The sequence below is a fragment of the Candoia aspera genome, chromosome 11 (genome assembly GCF_035149785.1).
Source record: "Candoia aspera isolate rCanAsp1 chromosome 11, rCanAsp1.hap2, whole genome shotgun sequence".
Taxonomy (NCBI): Eukaryota; Metazoa; Chordata; class Lepidosauria; order Squamata; family Boidae; genus Candoia; species Candoia aspera.
Window position 1 is genome coordinate 15,899,963 of NC_086163.1, and position 23,420 is coordinate 15,923,382.

Sequence of the window (23,420 nt, forward strand, 5' to 3'; positions counted from 1 at the left end):
TCAGCGCTCTCTGATCGAAGTAGAAATGGCAAGAATTGAACCTTTCCACAGCCTTGTAGAGCAAGATACATGCTATCAGAATTCATAATAGCTGAGCCAATGATTTGACACTATATCCTTTTAATAAGGATTTATACATTCCCATCTTTTCTTGTATATTCCCATTTTTCTAGACTTACTTACATTTTTAGTATTGTTGTCAAATGAAGAATTATAGACAGAAAAATACACAAATTTAAAAGCAGAACCAGGTTATGATTAAAACTTAAGATAATAGCACTCTTAATAGAATTGCACTCTCATTTTTTTCCAAGTAACATAAATGCAAATTACTTATAGGAGAGCTTTCTTTTTCAAAGAGTTGTGAATCAAAGTCCCATAACTTTACAACTACTGGTTGTATTTTTCTTGAAGAAAGATAAGAGAGTTTTTGTTTTTACACAATTAGAATATATTCAGGAAATATTAACTGCCTTATCCAATCTGTTCCTTCTTCTAAAGGTTGTGGTTCCCAGAAATTCCTTAGAAATTAAAGCTTTCTACATGTAGCTAAAAACATGATAGTTCTGTATCATGGGACCTCAGAAAAGTTTCTAGGCTCTTACTGCTTCATAAACCTATAACATATCATGAGAATCCTGGATTACTGTACCCTGATCTTGTAAAAGGCAGAAACCTATTGCTTTAAAAACATCTCTGAAGGATTAGAGATACTATACGTTAAGAAGATTTAGGAAGGCGAAGGTCTGGTTAAAATGAACTCTCTCCCTGCTCAGAGTTTCAAAAGCCTGATAGCATAGAGCTCTGTGCAGAACCAAGTATGTCTAAAGCTCTCTTAATTTTAACCCAATTCCCAAATGTTCTTGTTCAATTTTACTTCTCTGTTTCTTTGTTTTATGGCATGTTTTCATACTGGTTTTATTAAGGATTATCTCAAGTTCCTGAGATGCAAAGGATGCACTTTATCAATGAATATGTCTACTCAGAGTACGATATTTCTATGAGACTTAATTCCAGGTAAATGCACATCCCCAATTATATTTTTTTTAAAAATCCTCCATCAGACACATTAGTGTGAAAATCATCTTATTAACAACACTGTATTATATAATTATTTTATGCAACTGGCATTTTGAGAGTAAACTGTTTTCAATCATGCTGTTATAATGCATGAAATACAACTCATCACACACTTAATCAAGGCACAGATGTATAGTGTAAAAAGCATGCTAATGTAGCTTTTGGCTGGAGATGCAACTGTGGCCTTTCTTCAGCAAGAGTCAGGGAAAAAAATGTAATGAGAGCATTGTTTTCCCTAATACGTTGGAGTTGGAGGTCAACACGTTGCAGGGTACTAAGTCATCAACAAGGCCTGTTAATTTGACATGTGGGTGTTCCTGAACAGTAACAGAAGTTTTCTTTAACAGAACTTATTATTTATTTGCTTGTAAGGGACCGTATAGGAAGATTTGGCACCAAAGTAACTATATCTGGATTTTAACCATTCTTTAGGTAAGGGGTCTTCAGTAGACACCTGAAATATATTAGAAGCGTATCTAACAGATTATAGTACGATATGGAAAACAAATGTAATCTACAGCTTTGAGAAAATATTCTCCAGCATCTTCCTGATTGGGCATTCCATCAAAAAATTACATATTCTTTTAGATATGTGGTTGAAAAATTATTTGTTGACCTACTAGAATAATATGGCCTTCAGTCATACCTATCTCTGAGCAGCGTAGAGGCCTACAACCTGTAATATGGTTAAAACAATATAAACAATCTCTGGAACAGGAATTAGGTTATGATCACATTATCTATTTGAAGGGTTTTCATATTTATGACTCTAGAAGCTGCTCTTAAGTATTTTTCTTTCTACATTTTAAAAATGTCCTGTTTATTGCCATTTATGTTGGCATTACTAATCATCAATACCTGTTTGGAATTTTTATTTTAGCAAACTTTTAGTTTTATATAAAGGACTGTGTATGTAGGACAGTTTCTTTCATATATCACGGTAGATAATAAATTCCACGAACAGTGAAAATAGAAAGTACAGTCAAGCACCTAAGAACCCATGTAGTCTAGATTCACCCATACAAAGGCCAATCAAATCACACATGACTTAGGTAGCAACAGAGAAGTGTTTGGCAAAGCAACCAGGAGGAGATTCCAAGATACACTGTATAGGTAACCAGCGACACCCACTGAAAATAGCAGGTCCAAGGAGCTGACTCAATAAGCAGAAAAGCAAGAGAAAGAAGTCCAGTTCCCACTGAGAGTGAGGAACTGCTCAGATTCTCATTTGGCATGCTTGTCACTTTTTAATGTTATGACCCAAACTGCTAATGCCACAAGAGGGTCCCAAACATTAGGCCACAGAAAAAGCCAGGAATCTGCTATATATGGAATATATACTCCTGCATTACACTCCCAGAGCACAAATCATGGTCCATCAACCAAAGCATGAGCACAAGATTTTGAGGAGAAACCCTGGGTCTGGGATTGGTCACATTTTACATCCTAGAAATCCCTGCTATGAACACAAACCCGCGATGGGAAGCAACTGCTTAAATGTCTTGGCAACGGCACAGTTGTTCCTTCCAGCAGCAGCATTCATCTTACATGGGTGCCCTAACAAAACGTTCCCTCCTAGGAAACTGAGCAGTCATAGATGGTATTAAGGCCCTAAGCTCATTGAGCTCCCTATCCACCCTTTCACCTCCCTCTTGAGATCAACTGAAAGAAGTTACTAACAGGAAAGAGAAATGCGTCCACGACATATGTATGGCCAAGCCACTGTGTTTATTAGTCATTAGATTTATTAGTTGATTTTCAAGAGCATTCCAACAACACAATACAATAAATAATAATTACATTAAACTTTAACATCAGGAGAGAGAATCAACATGATGCTACTATATTTAAAATTACCACATCACATATACAGAGTTGTAAACAATTCCATATAGCCAGAACTATGAAAATAAGCAAAGCCCCTCCAAAGATCCCCATTCAGAAGCAAACGACATCTTCAAAGGCTGTGGTAGAGACACACACATAGGACTGCCAGCTATTCACTCCAGCAAGGCACTTGTGTTTTGGAGAACAGTGACACAGGTGACAGAGTAGCAGCTGCTGTGTTTCTCATGCACTAACTCCCTGTTGGGAAACTCTTTCTGCTGCTTTATCATTATCTATCATGCAGTTTGCAAAGATGCAGGAGCCTTGCAGGAGCAAATTGCTTAGCATTCCCCAGGGCAGAAAAACTGGAAGCATGCTGGTCACCGCTGCTGGTCACAGGTGGCAGTCCCTTGTGGTCACCACAGAATGGAATGGGTGAGATGCATCCTGTATTAGTAGGAGAGATTGAGAGATAAGAGTAATAAGCAACTATCCCTGAACCTGGAGGCATAGTACATGTCTATAAAGAGAATGACAATGCAGTGGTGCCAGTCAAGTGCACTCTGTTGTCCCAGTCCACCCTCTCCCTCAGCACTACAAGGAAAAGGGAAAATGGCTGGCACCATCTTGCCCTTTTTGGAACTGGAACAGAACAACGTGTATCTGGCAACAGACTGTTCCTCCACGCATCTGGACTGTGTATCAGTACTGTACAGATGCATTAGCCAGCAGTAGAAAGGTCTGAATGGAACATCTCGTCTTTGCCAACAAAATTTATCTGTGGGTAGCACTGCTCCCCACTGTTAGAGGAAAAGGGGGTTAAAGCAATACAGTTAAGACAGACATCACTTTCACACATGGAGGGTAGGGAAGACATAGGGAGCAGCTAATGAGGCTGAAGACTACAACAGGCAACCCTACACATAATTTGTTGCTTACCTCTGTGTGCTATGGTCTGCCCTGACTACCCAGTTCTTGGAGTGGAACAGGGTTGAGGGCCTGTCAGGAATGCCAATGCAAGGTACCTATTAGGGTTCTAAAAGGAGAAATGTTAGTATGGTTTATGTTTTCCTGGATATTCCTAGGCCAGGGTTCTTCTCCTTGAGTCTGAAGATTGTACAAGGTGAGGCGTGGAGAATATAGCCCATGTATTGCAAACCTGAATTGTGCCCCCCACTTATACATACATACCTACATATATACTGTACATATACATATATATAGGGTGCTGCAACTGGATCACTGTGGTTACAAAGCTAGCTCAGCTGCTTTTCTCCCTCCCACTGAAAATGTTTAAGATCTTCCTTTCTTCTTTTTTAAATGCATAACCTGTTCACTTCTGGTAAAACCAGCCCACAGCAGTTAACAACATAAATCAAAAACATAATCAGTAAAATCATTGCATTATAAAAGTATAGGAGAATCACAAAAAGCAACTACATCTCCATGCTATGTTTTTAAAGTAAAGAAAAATCCAAGATATCTTAGAAAAATTAAAAACAGTTTAGCTAATAGAGAAAAATAAATGATGAATGCCTCTAATCATTCGTAAGATAAAGAAGCAATGCATTAAACAAAACATACATAAAAACAGAATGTAAAAGCCTTATTTCATAACATGGCATTTTATGCCAGCAGTCAATTTTGACTGGTGCCAATATTTGTATTAAAGACTGCCTATTGCAATTTACAATTCAGTAATATTACAGTACCATATGTTAATGCAATCAGTATTGCCATTTTGTGAATTCATTTGCAGCACCATCTCGCTAGAACATTCTGACACACACCGGTTCAATTGCAAAGTAATTTTCAAAGTTGAAGTTTTTGTATTTTAATTTGTTATGTGTTAACACAATAAAGCATTCTTTATTTTTAGTGTTCACACAAATATTTGACAAATGTATTGTCTACTTCAACCCCACAGAGATCAGAATCCTCTATAACATTCAGAAGATGCTGAGCATAAGCTTGTAAAGTACTATTTATTTGACCATCATCAAGAACTGGGGAGATACCTACGTTTTTTCCTGTGTTCCACTAGACCACTGGCCTGTTTTGCTGAACATTTTGCAAACCAGTTGTCCCCAAGAAGAACTGTAATCTCATTGGTATGAACAAGTCTTCCTGGCATGAACGCAAGGGGGCCAAAGGGGACCTATCAAAGTAACAACAGAAAGAGAAGGCAGTAAAAGTAATCTACAGAGAGAGATTTCACCTCTGGGTAGTTCTGCACTCATGCTAAAAGCCTTAATGTTTGAAGAAAGAAAGGACCAGTATATTAATTAAATATTCTATGCTTTCATTAGTATCTCGGAGTTGTTCAATGCATTTTGCAAGATTATTAATTAGATGTATATCTTACTTGCCAAGAAGGCTACCGCTGTATCATCTAACTGCACATTTCACAGATCATCTGTATCACAAAGTCCTGACTAGTGAGCTAATCGTGTTCAGATATGCTTGATGGTACACAAGCAACTACTTCTAGGCAACAAGCTTTTCTCCCCAGAATAAAAACTTTTTCCAAATTAAGATTCTCTCAGTGTAAACTATTTTATATAATCAATACCCAAGACTTAAAAGCTTTTTTTCTTTCGCTTCACAGGAAATTGTCTATTGCAAATGAAATTACAGACTACATAAAATAAACATAAAATACTGATGATTAGATAAGATAGATTATAGAAAGAAGAGAGTCATGATGTAACTATACAGGGAGGTTAAAATATAATTTTACTTATAACAGCTGTAAAGGATATCAGAAACTGGTTCTTTATGTCTTTATATCTTTCTTTATATCTTGTTCTTTTTTTCTATTTTCTTTTTCTATTGCACATTTAGCTTTTTGTTATTTCTTTTCTTTTTCAATTTTCCCATTCTAATTTAGTTTCTTGTGGTTTTTATTCTTGTTTTTAACACTTTCAATAAAAATTATTTAAAAAAAATAAAATAAACATCAAATACGATTTATCCAATAGGTCTGACTTCCCAGTACGTTGTCAGCATTATAGGTTTGATAGGAAACTAGGCAGAAAAGGAAAAAGCATACATATATTCAGTCAAGGCCATCTACAATTATTTCAGGGTGGCATGTTCCTCAGCATGGGGGCCCAATAACTGTATTCCCTGTAGCTGCCCTCATGCTGTGGAACACTTTGTCCCCGAGATACGGAATGCCCTGAAACTCCTCACTTTTTTGCCAACTGTTGAAAACCTGGCTGTTCCACTGGGCCGAATAATGTCCAGGCTGCCTATTTTACAAATAGGTTTGATGCTGTTTTGCTCCTATTTTTTATTGCATATATTTTCTGGGTTTTGTAAACTGCTTCGAATCCTATGGAACTGTGTGTTATATAAAACAATGTTCGAAATCTGAACACAGCATTGAATGGACTATTTAGTCTGTTATTTATTTATTATAGTAATAATAAATATTTATTTTTAATCATTTAGTTTTAATCCATCTAATTGATTATTTAAGTATCTTTTTTTCAGCTGACTTGTGGCACAGAGCTGTACCTATACAGCTGATAAGACTACTGAGAATTTGTAAAGCTTCCAACCATGTTTTCAAAACTGCTGGTTGGTTCTGGACTGCACCACCACACCAATGAAAGGTAAGCACGCAAAACAAACAAGAACCAGATACTAAACTATACCTACCATGATATCGTATGAAAGTCTGTCTGGCAGCGTACTGAGCCGTTCCTGAAGTGCTTCATAGTCACTCTCAACCTTCTTCCTGTAGGGGAATTCAGACGGACATACCGTCAGTCCTACACGTTAACTGACTTTATGAACATAAAAAGATATTACACGGATTCCTGAGTTGAGGCTTGAACCAGAAACCATGCATTGCATGTTGTGGTGACAAACTGCCACCAGTAATTTGGGGGGGAAGTTCCAAGACATTCCTCCATCTTTTTGTAAATATACAAGTGTGAGCGCAATGCAAGGAAGTCCACCAAGGGGTATTCTTCAAGCTTCCAAACTGTTTCTGAACAGACAGTTATTCTAAAGATGAACGTTTCAGATATTTTCCTTTTGTCAATATCCATTAGGTTCAATCATATGCCCACTGGGAGGCCCATATAATTCATCAATAACTTATTTCTGAGTGGACTTAAAATAGGGTTTCACGGTTAGAAAACCCTGTCGTTTGGGACTTGTTTCCTAAGGACGGGATATCATGTATGGTGATGGTGGTGTTTAAAAAATGGCAGAATTATAAAGAAAGCTTAAAGGCACCTTCTACGTAATGGCTCTCTTCTCTGCATGGCCACCAGTGAGCCTGTACAGCAGAAAAAGGAACCATTCATAAAGGAAATCCTTCCGTTTGAAATCCGTTGTCTTTGTATAGCTTTATTGAGGGGTCTCAGGAAGTATGCCACAGATTCCCTTCACAACTGCCTTTAATCTAAAGCAGGGTTTCTTAACCTCAGCAACCTTAAGATGTGTGGACTTCAACTCCCAGAATTCCTCAGCCAGCATGCTGAGGTTGAGAAACACTGATCTAAAGCAAGTTAGCGCTTAGAGGCAACATTTCATCCTGCACAAATTTTTCATAGAATTTAATTGTGTCTGCAAAGGGTTTCAGGCCTCCCACTACTTAACACTATATACTGCTGTGCATTTCTACCCCTCACTCTGTAAACTGCTATAAATTTGGAGTTAGAAGTAGTGGTATTCTGATTCAATTTAGGATAAGCTGCATATAGGGTGTTTGTGTGTGTGTGTGTGTGTGTATGTGTGTGTGTAATTAGTTGTGGCAAAACAGGAATGCATGCTCAAAAGAAGTATCACAAAACAGCACAGCAACTTGTTTCTGATAAACCTTTGGCCCTGAAAAATCTGTTCTAAGAAGAAATGGCAGAGACTGAATAGGAGGTCATCTGCTTGCAAATATATGCTCTGGCACTGGCTTGCATTCATCCTTCTCTTCTGACTCAGACAATACAGCATCTAGATCCCAACCACTTTGCATTGCTCTCCATGGGAGATACACTTGAATGGACTTCGGCATTCCCATTCTGCCTCATCTAGTTAATTAAACATGACCAGATTAGAGAAAGGAACTGTTGGTCTAGTGGCCTCACAGGGAGTCACCTCTGTGTCCTTCCTCCTGTTATCTACTGCCTTGCACTGAAATAGGAAGTGGAGGTGAATTATGTGGGAATGTGTGAAATTGTTTCCAAAAATGAAGCCCCTCTTCCTTTTGGGCTCAGCTGTTACATCAGAACATCAGCCAGGAATAAAATCAGTGCAGGGCTGCACTCTGTAGGCAGTTTTTACACCGGATTTCATTATATATTATATCTGTGTAGACAAAGGTTCTGTGGCAGTTAGAAGTGCAGTATGAAAGTGCTAAGAAAGCTTGATTCCAGGAGCACCAATAGGCACCACTATAATATCCATCTTATTGGAAATTAATGCAGCCTCTGAATTTTAAACAGTAGAAAAACATGTTAGGTTTAAACTCTTTTTTTCAAACCAATGGTCACAATTTAATATGATGAGCATGAGATGTCCTTGAGTCTCTCTCCCTGTCCTCCTTATGCTCTGATGACAGCTTATGTGCATTTAAACTAAAGCCCCCTCCTCAGAAAAACCAAACATCTGATACATTCTGAACTATAAATTATTTGTTCAGAGATCTTTCAGGCATGAAGAAAAAGCCTCTTAAAATAAATTTAAAATATTATATGCTTGATGGTGTATAACCAAAAGTTTAATCTCTCTACTAAAGGGGGCAGTTGCTATGATTTTTGCAATAACCCCGCAGACAATAATCAAGAAAACTCCTGTTGTTCTTTCCGTAAAATCCAAGCAAACGCAGCATGCATGTTGCATAATTTGGTATCTGTTAAGAGTGTTACCTCTCAATAACTCATAAACAACTGTTTACCTTTGAATATACCTTTTCCAATTAGATGGCCATATGAAACTTTTATTTATTTAAGATGTTTCTATTAATTAAAAAGCAACATATTAAAGCAATAAAGAGAGGACAGAGTAATATTTTAAGGGATAAGTATTCCTCCAAAATCTCAAGTTTATCTAAGGCTTTAAACAAGGATATTTTCACAGCAATTGGATAAACCTGAACCACCTTTCAAGCAAAAAAAAAAAAAAAGCCCTTTGTAAATAGGAGACCTGCTAATCTAAACTTCTTCTTATACAGATATCTTGGATGTCTCCCAAGGCCATTTAAATACTCAGTCATGACTGTTCTGTTTTCTTGGAACAGAAGGAAAAATAAATGGTTGCCACTGGAGTTCACAGAGTTTGTGAAGACTTTTTATGTAGTCATTCTAGCTGGAAAAATGTGGAATAACTGAATGTCTTTTTAAAGAGGTGCAGATCTTAAAGTATGATTATAGTGGTGAATTAAAGCAATAACGTAGCAATGCAAAGGGTGCAATTTAATAAGCCAAGCAGAGTCTAAATGATGCACCGAAATACAGTATTATATGAATTTGGTTAATTTTCTAAAGAATATATATGCAGGGCACTTTTCTAAAGCACACATAGGCTATTTTCACTGATATTTTAGGCATGCAATCAAACATTTTTCACTTACCAGTGCTGAATTTTTTCTTGGCAGCTAGTGACCACCTGTCATTAAAACAGATAACTGCTCATGAAAAAAAGAAGGCTAAGCACACAGCTGCAAAGTCAATGTTTTAGAAACTAGAGCAGCAGCTTTATAGATTTAGTAGCGTCCTGCTATACATTTTTATTTGTCAGCCCAAAGGCGCAGGAATGTTCATTCTTAAGCAGCATACTTTATCACAGTGCTCTAATCCAGACTGATAACCACAAAATAAATTACAGTATCCCCAACTCAGATTTTGATACAATGCATGCTCTATAACAAGATGGCGCAATACAAGATAAAAACTAGTATCTTGTACAATCTACACATCTGCTTTCAATTTCCCAACCTTTTCAAAACAAAACAAACATAATTTATGAAAGGCTTGCTGTCTGTTTTCTTTAAAAGAACCCATAAAAACTATTTCATTGTTATACTAATGGATGTCTAAATCACAGCATCACTCTGGCAAAGTTAAAAAGATTAAAATATATGCTCATATTTTCAAAAGCATCTATGTGCACAAATATATGTAAACATTATGTTTAGACTTCTAAATCCATGAAAAGGTCACCATTTGGCCACCACAAAATCACAAAATGTATTGCAGTATATTCCAGTTTTCATCTAGCAATTGATAGCATTCATATCTGAAATGACAACTGACCCCCCCCCACAAAAAAATTAGGAACATTTTATTAATTATTCATTAGATTTCTATCCCACCTTAAGGAGGTATCGATAACATTCCTTTCCCCACCATAACAACTCTAAAATTGGAATGACTGGTCCAAAGTCACTCACCGAACTTCTTGGCCAAGGGTGGATTTGAATCTGGGTCTCCCTGCTCTTAGTCCAAAACCTTAACCAATACTTTTTTAATTTTTTTAAAGTAAGCATAGCATTTGTTGGCTGGGAATGCTAGAAGTTACAATTCCAATGAGTCAAGAACAGTGTTTCTCAGCCTTAGCAATTCTTAAGTTGTGTGGACTTCAACTCCCAGAATTCTGTAGTTGCTGAAGTTGAAAAACATTAATCTAGAAGTCACCAATTTGGGAAAGAACACCTTTGAGTCCCCATCTGATTTAGTTTTAACCTGCCTGATAACTAGGAAATAGTGAAGTACAAACAGTGGAATCCAAAAGGTTAGAATTTGTGTACATAAAGAGATTTCTCAAATTCTATAATATTCCCTCTTGTCATTTTAATTCTCAAGTCTCCCTGAAGAGCTTTTCTGGAGACTGGGAAACCTTCCAGAGCAGACTCTAAAGCTACCAAAAATTACCTTCAGAAGAAGAAACCAAGAGAGTCTTGTTTTGAGAGCTGAATGTTTGGGTGTAAAGACTGGCATCTTTTACCCAGAGCTTACATTAATTCAGTGTAAATACAAATGCTTTATTATACAAAGAAACCAACCAACCAACCAACCAACCAACCAACCAATCCACCTTGATGAAAAATCTAATTCAGTGAGATTTATATATAGCTAATCTATTTGAATTGCCATCATGGCTGCAGATAGTTTTCCAGGTTAAAAAGAGAGAAAACCAAATAATATTACGTTTATCAAATTCCATAAATAACTTCAGATGGTGATCTTTAAGTACCTGAAGAGCTGCAGAAAATCATCCTACTCTCTTAAGTCCCATAACATAAAAACTAAATATTTTAGGACAAACATGATTAATGGAGATGCTTGATTTATACTTTTTTCCCTTCTAAAGAGTTATCTAATATGTGTCATTTTAAAAAATCTATTAATTAAAAAAATGGAAGAATGATATAATTAAGTGCAGCTATCCCACTGACAGATTTTTGGGCTCATGCCCAAAAGTTCTCCCTTACTTTCCAATTCATGGCAACTATCATTGTTCCTCATACTGTATAACTACAACATGGTTCAGCTAGTATAAAATGTATTTTCTAATCCTGGTTTAAAAGTAAACCTTGCAATGCAATACATTATTGACTCAGGTGTGATGGTTTTGAAACCCAAAGTGAAGAGCAAAATGAGTGCTTGTGAGGAAAGCTGAGAGACCAACACCAAATGAACCACACCATCTGCATTATGGGGAGAGCAGCACCCATCCATGAGACCATAATAAGGATTCCATACCGAATGGGCTGTATCAGTGTTGTTCCTACAGGACAACTATTAAGGAACGGGTACTATGTAAAAAAAAAAAGTGAAATCTCAAATCCCCCATTTCTATGTAGGGGGAACAAGAGCTCAACGGGAACCTTTCCATTCCCAATGCGGGCCTTTCCAAGCATAAAGTGCTAAAGGCACTGCAACCTGTGAAGTGCAGCATGTTCATTAACCTCTACATGATAATCCTTTCGTAGCTGCATATTAACTAGTTACATATTCATAATCATTTACATTATTTAGAAGACTTTCTATGAAAATTTCCATGCGATATCCATTAGCTACAATGTTAAAGGTTATCCAAGATAGTCTGCTTAATGTTTCCAGGAAGCTTTTTTTAATTAGTAAATATGTAAATTGGGAGCATATGCTTTTTCCCCTTTTTTTAAAATTGGGGAGATATGAGCCATCAATAGAAGAGCACAGAAACATATGTTGCTTTCACTGACCTTTAACCCCTTAGATAAAAATCAGCAACACCAATCCATTTTAATTTCATTCTCTTTCTTTTGATATCTCCCATAAAGAAATATGGAAGGGCAGACTCAGAAGAAAAACATATGTGAAACCCCAGCATTGGGATAAAAGATGTCAAAGTCAGATCAATGCCCTACCTGGCTCTATAGGATCTACTTTGACTGGCAAAAGCTCTTTGAGGTTTGGGATAGGAGTTTTTCCAGCTTTGAAATAATTGAACTTCAGAGTTACTGCACAGAGGCAAGGGTCTAACCCGCTGGCCGCAAAGAAGAACAACAGTTCAATATTACGTGTATCTAAAAGCATTTTAGAAGCATAATGGTTGGAAGCAACTACCCTGAAACTAAGCAGATTTGAGGTTATGGAATAAAGATGACTGATAAATATGACCAAAAAAAGATGGGAGAGATGAAACAGACTTCTCAACTGAAGGTTTGGGTTTTTTTCCTATAGACCACTTGAAAAGTGGTGGGGGCCAAATCAGGCTATATTAGGTTTCTGTTTTGTCTTAGTGTTTTGTTTACTGTCCTACAAATCAAAGTACATGACTGACAGAGGACCAAGTACAACCTAAACAGAGACTGGTAAGGACCCACAGTCCATGAGCCACAGCTTCTTCTGATACCTAGTAATAGCAAGGCCATTTTGTTAGTATGGCTGCCTATGTAACAAAATCAGCATCATCATTTCAGAAGGAGGAAGAATCATCAGGGTTGGAGAAAATCCCCAGGGGCTTGAGAAGGAAAACAAAAAAAGGTGGGGTTGGGAGAGAATGAAACGTCTGAATATCTATAAGAAAAACAAGCTGGGATTTACAGCCTGACCTTATAGCACTCCAAGGTATTCCAGCACATTATTTACAACAGGAGGAATAAGATCATTGACAAGGGAAGAAGGCAGCCAGAAGTAACTGGTTGTTAATGTGACAAAAATGATTTCTAGATATTTTATCTGGCACTCACACTAATTAAGCAGCATATGCATACCTTATTAAGTTATATATGCTCAACCCAAACTGGCCAGTTGTAATTCCAGCTGTCATAATAGATATTTTGAGTACAATATGTGTCCTAAATGAACTTAATAGAGGTTCAGCAGCTCTTTCTGCAGATAGCTGAGCTGATAGAGGTTCAATACACTGGCCAAGCTTGTTTCAGAGAAATGTAATACTGTACTTATGTAAGATTAATGCAAACCATGATTTTCCAGTCATCAGCATACAATGGCTTTATATACAAGATGAGGCCAAGCCCTTAATCATGGTTTAGGTCTTTAGGTCTTTAATTATGCTTATGAGAAAGAAATTATGATTACATTATTTTGTCTGCAGTATAATAGAATGTGACATTTTTCCTCTTCATAAATGATACATACGACTTGCAAATACCAATGGTTGATTTGAATACTATAATATTTGAAATGTGTGAAGGGTTTTCCAACTTATTTCTAGGAAATTTAACATTACTTTATCAAGCATTCAGTTCTGAAACTTAGTGTATGCATGCTGACATGTATTAAAGGTCCAAATGAAATTTTTAAAACTCAAAAATCACTTCTGGGCCACCAAAAAACAAAAATCTGTAAAATGTTGTTTCTTCATATTTTGTTTTCAGAACAGTTCCATGTCTTTAAAGCAGGTGCAACCAAGTGCTTTAAAAAGCTTGTACTTTTAAATCTGTATTAATGATCCTTAGGAACCACAAGGGGGCACAATCCTGTAAATCACCACCAATAAACAAACAACTGCACAGGCATTGTGTAAAAAACATGATTTATCTCAAATAACTGTTTTAGAGGTGGGTTTCAATCTTTCACATTCAAACTCTCAGTATTAGAAAAAAAGGGGGAAACTATACCAATTATTATCTGAGGCAGAAATGAACATTTAAAGGTTCATGTCTTGATGTTATATGTGATCACAACCACTTGTTTAACAAACCATGATTAAAATCATGAATTAAAGTGATGAATTCAACCATTGCCCAGACTGATACATAAGTTATATGAAAGGGACTGATGAACTTAAACGATTCAACTTTTTTATTTGTCCAACATCTCTCCCTATCAATATGCTCATAAGTATCCCACTGGGTATCTAAGAGAAAACAACTTTCTACAATATTTCTAATACTTCCTTTCCTGAAATGGAACACATTTTTCTTAGAAACGATCAATACTATTATTACAAAAATAAAATATTAAACCAAGTAAATGCCATCAATTTATTACTGCATTTTCTTATTAGTTCTGTTTGCTTTTTATTGTCTGTCCTAATTTTTTTTTAAAGTTAGATTTTTAGCAACTGGAAAAGCATCATGTACTATTTCAATAAGTACAATTTGCCAATTACGTTTCATAACTGCATCAGCATCATCCCATACTTATGGCCCAGAATGCCAACTTTCAAACACTGACTCAGCCTCTGAGAAATGTAAGCAAGTCAAAACACCAGGAAGATCCATGGTATATTATGTATTTTGTAAAATATTCACTTAAGGTTGCAGCCTTTTGGAAATCAGATCCAACTTTTAGCTCTGATGGTAACTCTTGTGGAAGACTTGATCAAAACATGGGAATTCTTGTCTTAATGTAGGAGTAAGAGGCCATCAGTCCCCTACCTTGTGAAAGTCATTACAAAATGTCTTTGAATATGGGAAGCAGAGTTATGTACTTCTTTACCACTGAAGAGTTACCTGAATATGAACAATTAGATAAATTGGCATTATTAGCCTGGAACAGAGTTCTATCGTTTTATAAATGTTTTCATTTTTAACAGAAAATAACTCACTAGCAACAAGTGCATGTGCAGTTACAATTACTTAAATACCATGCACAAGAGAATGAATTATAGCTACTGAATGTATCTGTGTGTGATGGAAATCAATGTGGTAGCAACTACAAATGATCAAGCATATTTAAATTTTCTAATTATATTTAGCCCTGCATAAAAATCACAAAAAATACAAAAACTTCACAATACAGTTCACTCCTAATCGGCACAATCCACATTTTACACTTACAACAGCAAAGCAGCAGACCAGCAGCTGGGTTGCAGCACATAAAAATTCCCATCACCGCGAGTGTTAAAATTGAGCAGCGCATGAAGCTAAAAAAAAAAAATGTCCCCCTCCCCATCACAACCTCTCGCAAAACCCTAGGGTTCCAGAGAACCCCAACTGAGAAAGATTGCTATGGAGACGCAAATTGTAGAGTTGAAAGTCCACAAAATTAATTATCCCCAGTTGCTTTCAACTCCATATTGATCAATGAAATGACAAACTCTTAAGGGTTTGAAGATGTTCCTGTCCCTCTTTGCAAACCAAACACCCCTCAGAACACAGACTACACTTTAGCGATTATTATATTTACCTGGAGGAAAGCTGGTTGGCCCTTCCTGGATTTCTCTCACAAATAGTTCCTCTAACCACAAGACAGTTCAGTAAGTTACAGTTCTACATGAACTCTATTTTGTGTTAACATAAACCAAAGGTGAAAAGGCTTCAAAAAATATTAACCCCTCACGCTGTCAGGCATTAACCGTCCTGATATGTATCTACACGCCATGCGACTATAGCAGGGGACTTACAGACATATATACAGTACAGATCTACATTCATTCAGATCTGGCATACGTGTTCTCTCACGCCACACATACTCACAAAACAAAAACACACAACAAAACATCAAAATAAATATTTTTTTCTGAACAAATGTTTATTGCAATGTGCTAATTTATACATAGAGAACAATACACATTTTACACGGCACTTTGTAAGCTTAAGAAAACTTTGTAGTGAATCCAGAGGAAGGTGCAACATTATGTGTACTTACTTACCGCCCAGAGTCCCCCTCTCTTGGGGGAGATGGGCGGTAATAGAAGTTTGAAAAATAAATAAATAAATAAATGTTTAGAGGCACGACTTACAGAGCTCAATCAGACTTCCTTCTGAATAAAACTTTAAGACTGGAGAACTTGAGCAACTTCAAGTTTTATATAGCACTTTTAATGTATTTATTACAATTATTTTTACCTTTATAATTACACTATTAAACTTATACACTGCCTTCCAGGAAACAAATTGTACCAACAACTGACTTTAACGTGGATTACAACTGCCATGTAAAACATGCATCAGCTGAAACAGTTTAGAACTTCACTTTCCACCTACTGTTTTCCCAAGCTTGCAATCTCAAAGTGTGCTTCCTAAGAAAAGGTCTTGCTGAATTTGATAGCCAGAGTCTGGTACAAAGGAATAACAAAAAGTTAAAACTTCCATTTTCATTTTGGAAAACATTCTAGTTTTCCATTATCCAAATACTGGGTTCTCACTTCACAGTAAGTCAAAGCCAAACAAACCAGATTTCTACCTGGATGACTGAGAATCTTCATCGACAGATTTTGGCAGTGAGTAAATCCACTTGCATCCTATTTCTTCTCTGGTACCAGAATTAGGTGATCAGAAGATCTACATTCCACTTTTAAACTACCCATATTTCTTCTTTTCATATGAAATTGGGGAGCATTGGTTAGCTTATTAAATTTGGAAACTACAAACCTACAATAGTTTTATGATGTTGCACACCATCCTCTACTTTAAACTAATCAACATTTCTCAATTTCAGTTATAACAAAAGACGGCAGCCAGTTAAACTTTAGATGCTTCTGATCTTCTGTTTGTAGCCATGCTAAGAAAAAGCAAGTTCACAAGCCCAAGCCAGCTCATGCATATAACTAAATAATACTTTAGCATTACATCTAAACTGGGTCTAACTCTGGCTAATTAACTAGTTAATGAAATATCATAGTATGGAGTTAAGCAGTTAAATCAAGCAATTGAAGTATACCAGATCCACATATTTACCTTTAGCAGGAAACTGGCTTATTCAAAACATATTGGAGACTCCACCCTGCATGTGGAGCTCATAATCCCAAGGCTTGCCATAACTTAATTTCATAATGCTAAAATATGCTTGGCATAGCTTAATAGTTCTTATTTCAGTAAATAAGAAGTGAATATAAAATTCCCAAGAGGGATAAATTTATTCAGGATAATTCTACCATTCGGTGCAAATCCTTTACAAAGAATTAAGTGTTCAGTTCTAAAAAATGTTATTTTACACACAAACACACACACATACAACCACAAAGAAGAATACTTCTATCCATCTGCCCTTTTATCTAGTCTCTCTATGCATCACTGAGAAATGCAGTCTGCATAAACTACCTTTAGTTTAGCAAATTTGGGGATTTGCAGATCAGTAGTCCTGACCTTAGAAATATTTTCTTATGCAAGCAAATGAACTTAATGATCCAAGCACTCAAGCACCTCAACCAAGTTTCTTTCTGCAACTGATTATAAACCTTTAAAGAACATATTATTATGGTTGATTGCTCAGTCAGCCAGATGTTTAGACTGGATTTGGCATTTTTGTCCACCTATTGAGTCCTTCCCAAGGACGACGACGACATCATCATCATCTATATGCCTCCCAATTCCCAGAGACTCAAATATATACCACTACTGCGTGTTTTATAATGTTTGGGGGATGAGGGTGCCTCTGGGTCAAGGATGAAAATTACTTTGCCTAACTATAGTTTTGCCCAATTATTTCACTAGAAATAAACACCACACCTTTCCAGTAAACCAGCAGAATTTCTAAAAAATAAAACAGAATTGCTCAATACTATTCTCCAGTAAGATTTCACAACTCATTTTATGATTGGAATCTAGACTGGCCAGAAACAAAAGATGATAGGTCTCCTGCAGATGGAACAGTTGCACAGAACAGACTGGCTACACAAGCAGAAATGTTTTATTTTCCTTAATAGTAAGATACAAAAATGTCATATACTGTGCCAGAGATTTTCTGCATTAGTTTCCAGTCCAGGCTGATGACTTTGAGAATCAGCTATAACACACCAAAGCTTTAATGAGACAGACCTCTGCTCTACCTGCTTATCAGTCCTTGAAGAAGATAAAAGTCTGGACAAGCCAAAAGGTATAAAAAATTTCCCAAATACTAATTTTGGGAAGAGTTAACTCTAGTAGTTGTACTCTTATAACAATGACATACCCAATTTCCATCAGGCACCAATTTGATTATCCATGCTGGCTAGAGGCAAACAGTCCAGTTTCTTGGGCAAGACTAAAGAGCCTATGCTGATTTCTGCTGAAAGGGCCAGCGCCCATGTGTGTTCTTCACACAATTTCAGCAACTGCCAAGTTTGGTCTCATATATGAATGGAGCATCCAATAACCACTTCTGCAAAGATAACTTTAAAGTTGTATCAGTGCAAACCCTTTTCTCCATCAAAGTCTATTCATTCATTTACCATAACGTCATCAAATACAGTACTAGCAAGCATGGTGAAGTAGCTCAAGATCTAGTCCAATTATGACAACTGGAAGACAAAATGGAATGGGCAAGGCTCCCTCTGAGTTATAGATCATATTTAACTTAACTTTGCTCCCCCCACATGTGTGTGTGTATTCACACACACAACACACACACAGGCTCAATATTTTGGAAAAAAAAAACAAAGCACATTTGCTACATATTAAGACACTTATTTACACAACAGATTGTAATGACCTAAAAATAGTCCAGATGGTGCAGTAGTAAACATATGGCGAACCTTTCATGAAGTGATTCCAAAGTGATTTGATTTAAAAGAAACAAAACACAAAAAAGCATTTTAGTGATTCTGAGTTTGAATAGAACTCCAAAGTAAAAACATTCATCCTGTAGCTGATTTGTAAAACCAAAATAATTATTTGAAATAGAACTCCTAACTATGAAAGGTAATATGACTTTTTTCAGTTACTGAAAATAGGATTAACAAAATTCAGGTGATTAAAAAAAAATTGATGGGCAATCATTCATACATATATACATAACATAACATAACATTATATATATATATATATATATACACACACAGACACACACACATATACGCGCGCATGCACACACAGACACACACACATCATTTTTCAACCTAAATAATCCTCAAAGTAGCTTATTACAACAGATTGTACTATTAACTTGTACTGATGGTAGAGCTGCTAAAAGACACATGGGCTCCAGGGAGACTGAAATTAAAGCATCAATTCAGCTATCTCATGTATATGGACCGCAAGCTCATGGGAACTACTATATTTTCACTAGAACACTGAGGTCCACCAACATGAGTCAGATGCAAAATTCTTGACCTCTAGAAGATAAACACGGAATTTCAGAAACCAGAACTGGAATTTACTTGTAAACCCACTCCGATTTTCCCTTAATCTTTCTGAACTTCAACAGCCTAAACCTGCTATTTTTGTCACTATTGCTAAAACACCTTGAGTCTGAAATGTTTGCTGATTTACTACAAGTCACCTGCAGTATTTCCCACCTTTTGAGATAGTGAGGCTTTTTCAATAAATTTGCTTGTGTGTTGTATTTTTTAAATGGGGGGAAACTAAATCTGGCTATTCCTTATTGATAAACTTAGCATAGACAAAGTACAGAAGACAGCAACTAAGGTTGCTAATGCCAACTACTAAATAGGACGTACCACATGTTAGCAATCTTGATGAAATCTTCAGAACAAATTAATATTAGAATATTTTTCTAAAAGGCATTTAGAAGCAAGTAAGGTATGAATGTTGGTCATCTGTTCGTAGCACGCTGCCCTGGTTTATACATAACTTTAAGCCTGGAAGATTTTTTTCAGTCATGATTAGGGAATTCACATTAACTAACAACTATGTTATGGCTTACTACAGTATGCTAAGCGAACCAGATCATTACATTTTGATTCAAGCATAAGCATACTTAGAGTATCTACTGAAATCAATGGGACTAAGTATACATCCAACTCACAGTTACTACTGTAGTACATATAATAAAAAATATCTGCTTAAAATGACTCCATTAGAGAATTCAGAGTGCCACACCTTTCGAAGTAACAATTGTTAACTACTTAAATAAACTATTTAAAAATATACATGGAAACAATCTTTACAAAACTAATATTTTGTTCTGAAGCTATGCCTTTTCAGAATCAGCAACCATTTCATTTATTTTTTTTATCATGTCTCAGCAAAACTATTTTTATACCATTTTCGGCTTATTTTTTATTAATTATTTGGTAAAAGAATATGCATATAGCAATTACTGGAACTACCACAGGAACTGTTTAGAAATAGATAAGGGTAACAAACTTAGAAGAGAGTGCTGAATTTAAACTTCATAAAGTGGCATTATTGGAAGGAAATACTGACTTAGATGTTACTGAATACACCTCAATGTTAATTGTACTACAAAAATATTTTTAAACAGGGTCCAGTTATTGCAAAAGCAGAAGCCAGCATACACAACCAACATCATTCCTCCCTTTAGAACTGCAAAGTCTCTGGGGCGGTGGGGATCAGCTGGTCTCCAAAATGTCATGCAGATGGGAGAACCACAGTCTGAGGTTTTGGGAAGTTAATTGTTTTTGTATTGTTTTATAGTTGTTATTGTACACTGCCCAGAGTCACTTTTTCGTGAGATGGGCGGCCATATACATGATGGATGGGTGGGTGGGTGGATGGATGGATGGATGAAAACGTATCTGAAAGGCAATGGAGCAGGGAAGGCTGAACTACACTATTACTGCTGAAACCTTACTTTATTCTAACTACCAGGTTTCACTTTCAGTTCCTCTCACCCTTAATTGTACAAAAGCAGCAAGAAACTGCCTGAAAGTAAATCTGAAAACAAGAGACTTTCCTCCTTATAAGTGATATTAAATTTAAACTTCTACCAGTGACATCTCCAATCCCTGACATCACCCCCCAAAGGTGAAGCATTTTATTCCCACCCAGAAACCTAAAACTATCAAGGGGGTGGAGCGATGATGAGCTGTTCTTCTGCATCAATTTTGTGGTAGGTAGATGCAAATTGCACTTGTATTTCTGCTGTATTTTCCCATATCAGCAAGTTCCCTTATGCCAAAGATGAGAAGATCTTTGATACATAGGATATCCACTAGGCCATACTGTTCAACTGCTGGACATGTACCCCCAGTTGATATATTCAGTTGGGACAGAAATGAAATTGTTGGAAGAAGAAATACCATAAGACCACCCCTTCTATCATATAGTTAGCTTCTAATGGAAACCACATTTTCTACCAGAGTGGCTAATAACAGTAATTTATTAAACTTATTACATGGAAGGTTTATGAAATTCTAGTGAATTAGCCACAACAGATGCCAACACTGCTGATCCATTACACATGCTGAACATTACTCCAACCGAGAGTCACCCATATTTATCGCTGGACTTTCACCATGACCAGCCCCTTTTCACCTGGAGAGATAACAAACATGGAATAAAATGTCACAGTGGATCCTCATCCTCTAAGCAGGGTGCTCCAATTCAGGATTCCAGTCAGTCATGTCCTCTTGTATTATTAATTGTATTACAATAATTGTAATAATACAATTGTATTATTAATTAATAACCCCTTTTATTCCCTGCCTTCTAAAAACTTGTTTTCCAACTGCTGTCCAACATTGTTTGGTTGCTATGCATGCTTAGTTCTCATGGAACAGTTTGGAAGAGGTACCTATCCAACTTTTTAAAATATGCACTTTGCAGCTTTGTAAACAGTGGGGTTTCACTAAGCCTCCTTTCTGCTTTCCCATCGTTTTGGGTCAATTTTATCTGTATCCACCATTTCAGTTTGCTGTGAGAGAGAAAGAATGACAGAGAATCTGACTTAATAGCCCAACCCCATTACAAACCTGTAACTCATTAAAAGACAGTCACCTGAACAACCAGATACCAGTCCAATGCCTTGAATTCACAGCCTGAAATCAGCTACTAGATGGCTGTAGTCTTCCAGTATCACATAAATACAATGCTACTTTTTCAGACTTCTAGTTATAACCTTGAAAAGGGCACCATTAAGTTCTTGTGGCTCACCCAATGTCACTTACTTCTTAACCTCCAATGCACATTTTTCTATGGATTCATATATGGTTTGTTAAAACTTTGGTTTGATAACTCACAATGACTGGGTCCATACAGCAGATTAAACCATAATCATAAACCAGAATGTTTGGGTTCACATGATATGCTAATCTCAAGCCAAACAATCCTATCAAAATTTAAAGCAGTGTCTGGATTCAGTTGTACTCTTTTACAATCATAAATATATGAATATACTTTATTCATAATCACATAATGGAAAGGGAGGGGGAGAACCGTAAGTGGAAAGTATATACAAAGGGGCAGGAGAAACTGCTTGCACCATATATTTTTGATAGTATAGAAGGGTTACAGCTACCAGCAACAGGTTTTGAAAAAAATGTACTTTATCTGTTACCTGCACAGAGACTTAACACAGCAGTCTTGAAGTTGGGATATAGAAATATGGCTGAAAGGAATTAAGGTAGAACTAATCAGGTTGAATGTTCTCATCTAAGCTCTCATGTAGGTTACCAGAAAGGGAGACTTATTTATCTTCAAGCATGGAAAACATTATAGCATAGATTTCACAGACCAATGACTGATTGCAGTAGCATTGTGACTATAAGCATATCAGAGTAATTCAAGGAACTAGTCTGTGTTAAATACTTTGTTTTTCTTTTTGTCATTCACTGCAAGGACAGAGATAAGCTAGGAGCTTAAAGCCTCATCTTATGCAGTATTACGTACAGGCAAAAATATCTCATTATGAATAGGGAGACCTGGGGTCAGATCACTCCTTCAAAGAAATATGGAGATATAAATGTAATAAATAAACCATACATTTGGACATTCCAATGATTTCGGGGTTGATGTTCAGTCCCAAGTAAACGCATGAGATGTTAGCTCTCAGAAAAACAAATACCGTTTTACAAGCACTGCTTTTGTTTATTGTCTTTTGAATGCATGCTCTAACAATATAGGCCCTGGACTTATATGATGTAATGTACATAAATTCACTATTTATCTTACTAACTTTAATGGGATGTACTATTACATAGCAGGCCCATGACTGCTGAGTAAGGGAAAACTTTGCCTGGGTGCATAAATACAATTGGACTTTATAGCTATATTTTCCTTATTTCCAAATAGACCTGTGACTATTCAGTACACATCAGTATTGTTCGAACACATTTTTTTTCATGTTTTCTTATGCAGGTCCTTTAACCTCTACTTTTACTGTTAGGTTGTACCTGAAGGCCCTCAATCAGATCTGCATAGGACAACATAGATATGGAAGCATTACAGTACTCATCAAGCTTATCTCATGATTAAAAAGGAACCA

At 36.4% G+C, this 23,420-nt stretch overlaps 1 protein-coding gene across 1 annotated transcript in view; it reads right to left on the reverse strand.

Moving 5' to 3' along the window:
* The window catches only part of URI1 (URI1 prefoldin like chaperone), a 39,532-nt gene that overhangs the window by 14,861 nt on the left and 1,251 nt on the right, over positions 1 to 23,420 (reverse strand). Inside the window, exons 2-4 of the mRNA XM_063312969.1 lie at positions 9,491 to 9,525; positions 6,574 to 6,652; positions 4,930 to 5,065 (exon numbers count right to left, since the gene is read on the reverse strand). Coding sequence (XP_063169039.1) covers positions 4,930 to 5,065; positions 6,574 to 6,652; positions 9,491 to 9,525 — 250 coding nt within the window. The remainder of the gene's footprint in view (positions 1 to 4,929; positions 5,066 to 6,573; positions 6,653 to 9,490; positions 9,526 to 23,420) is intronic.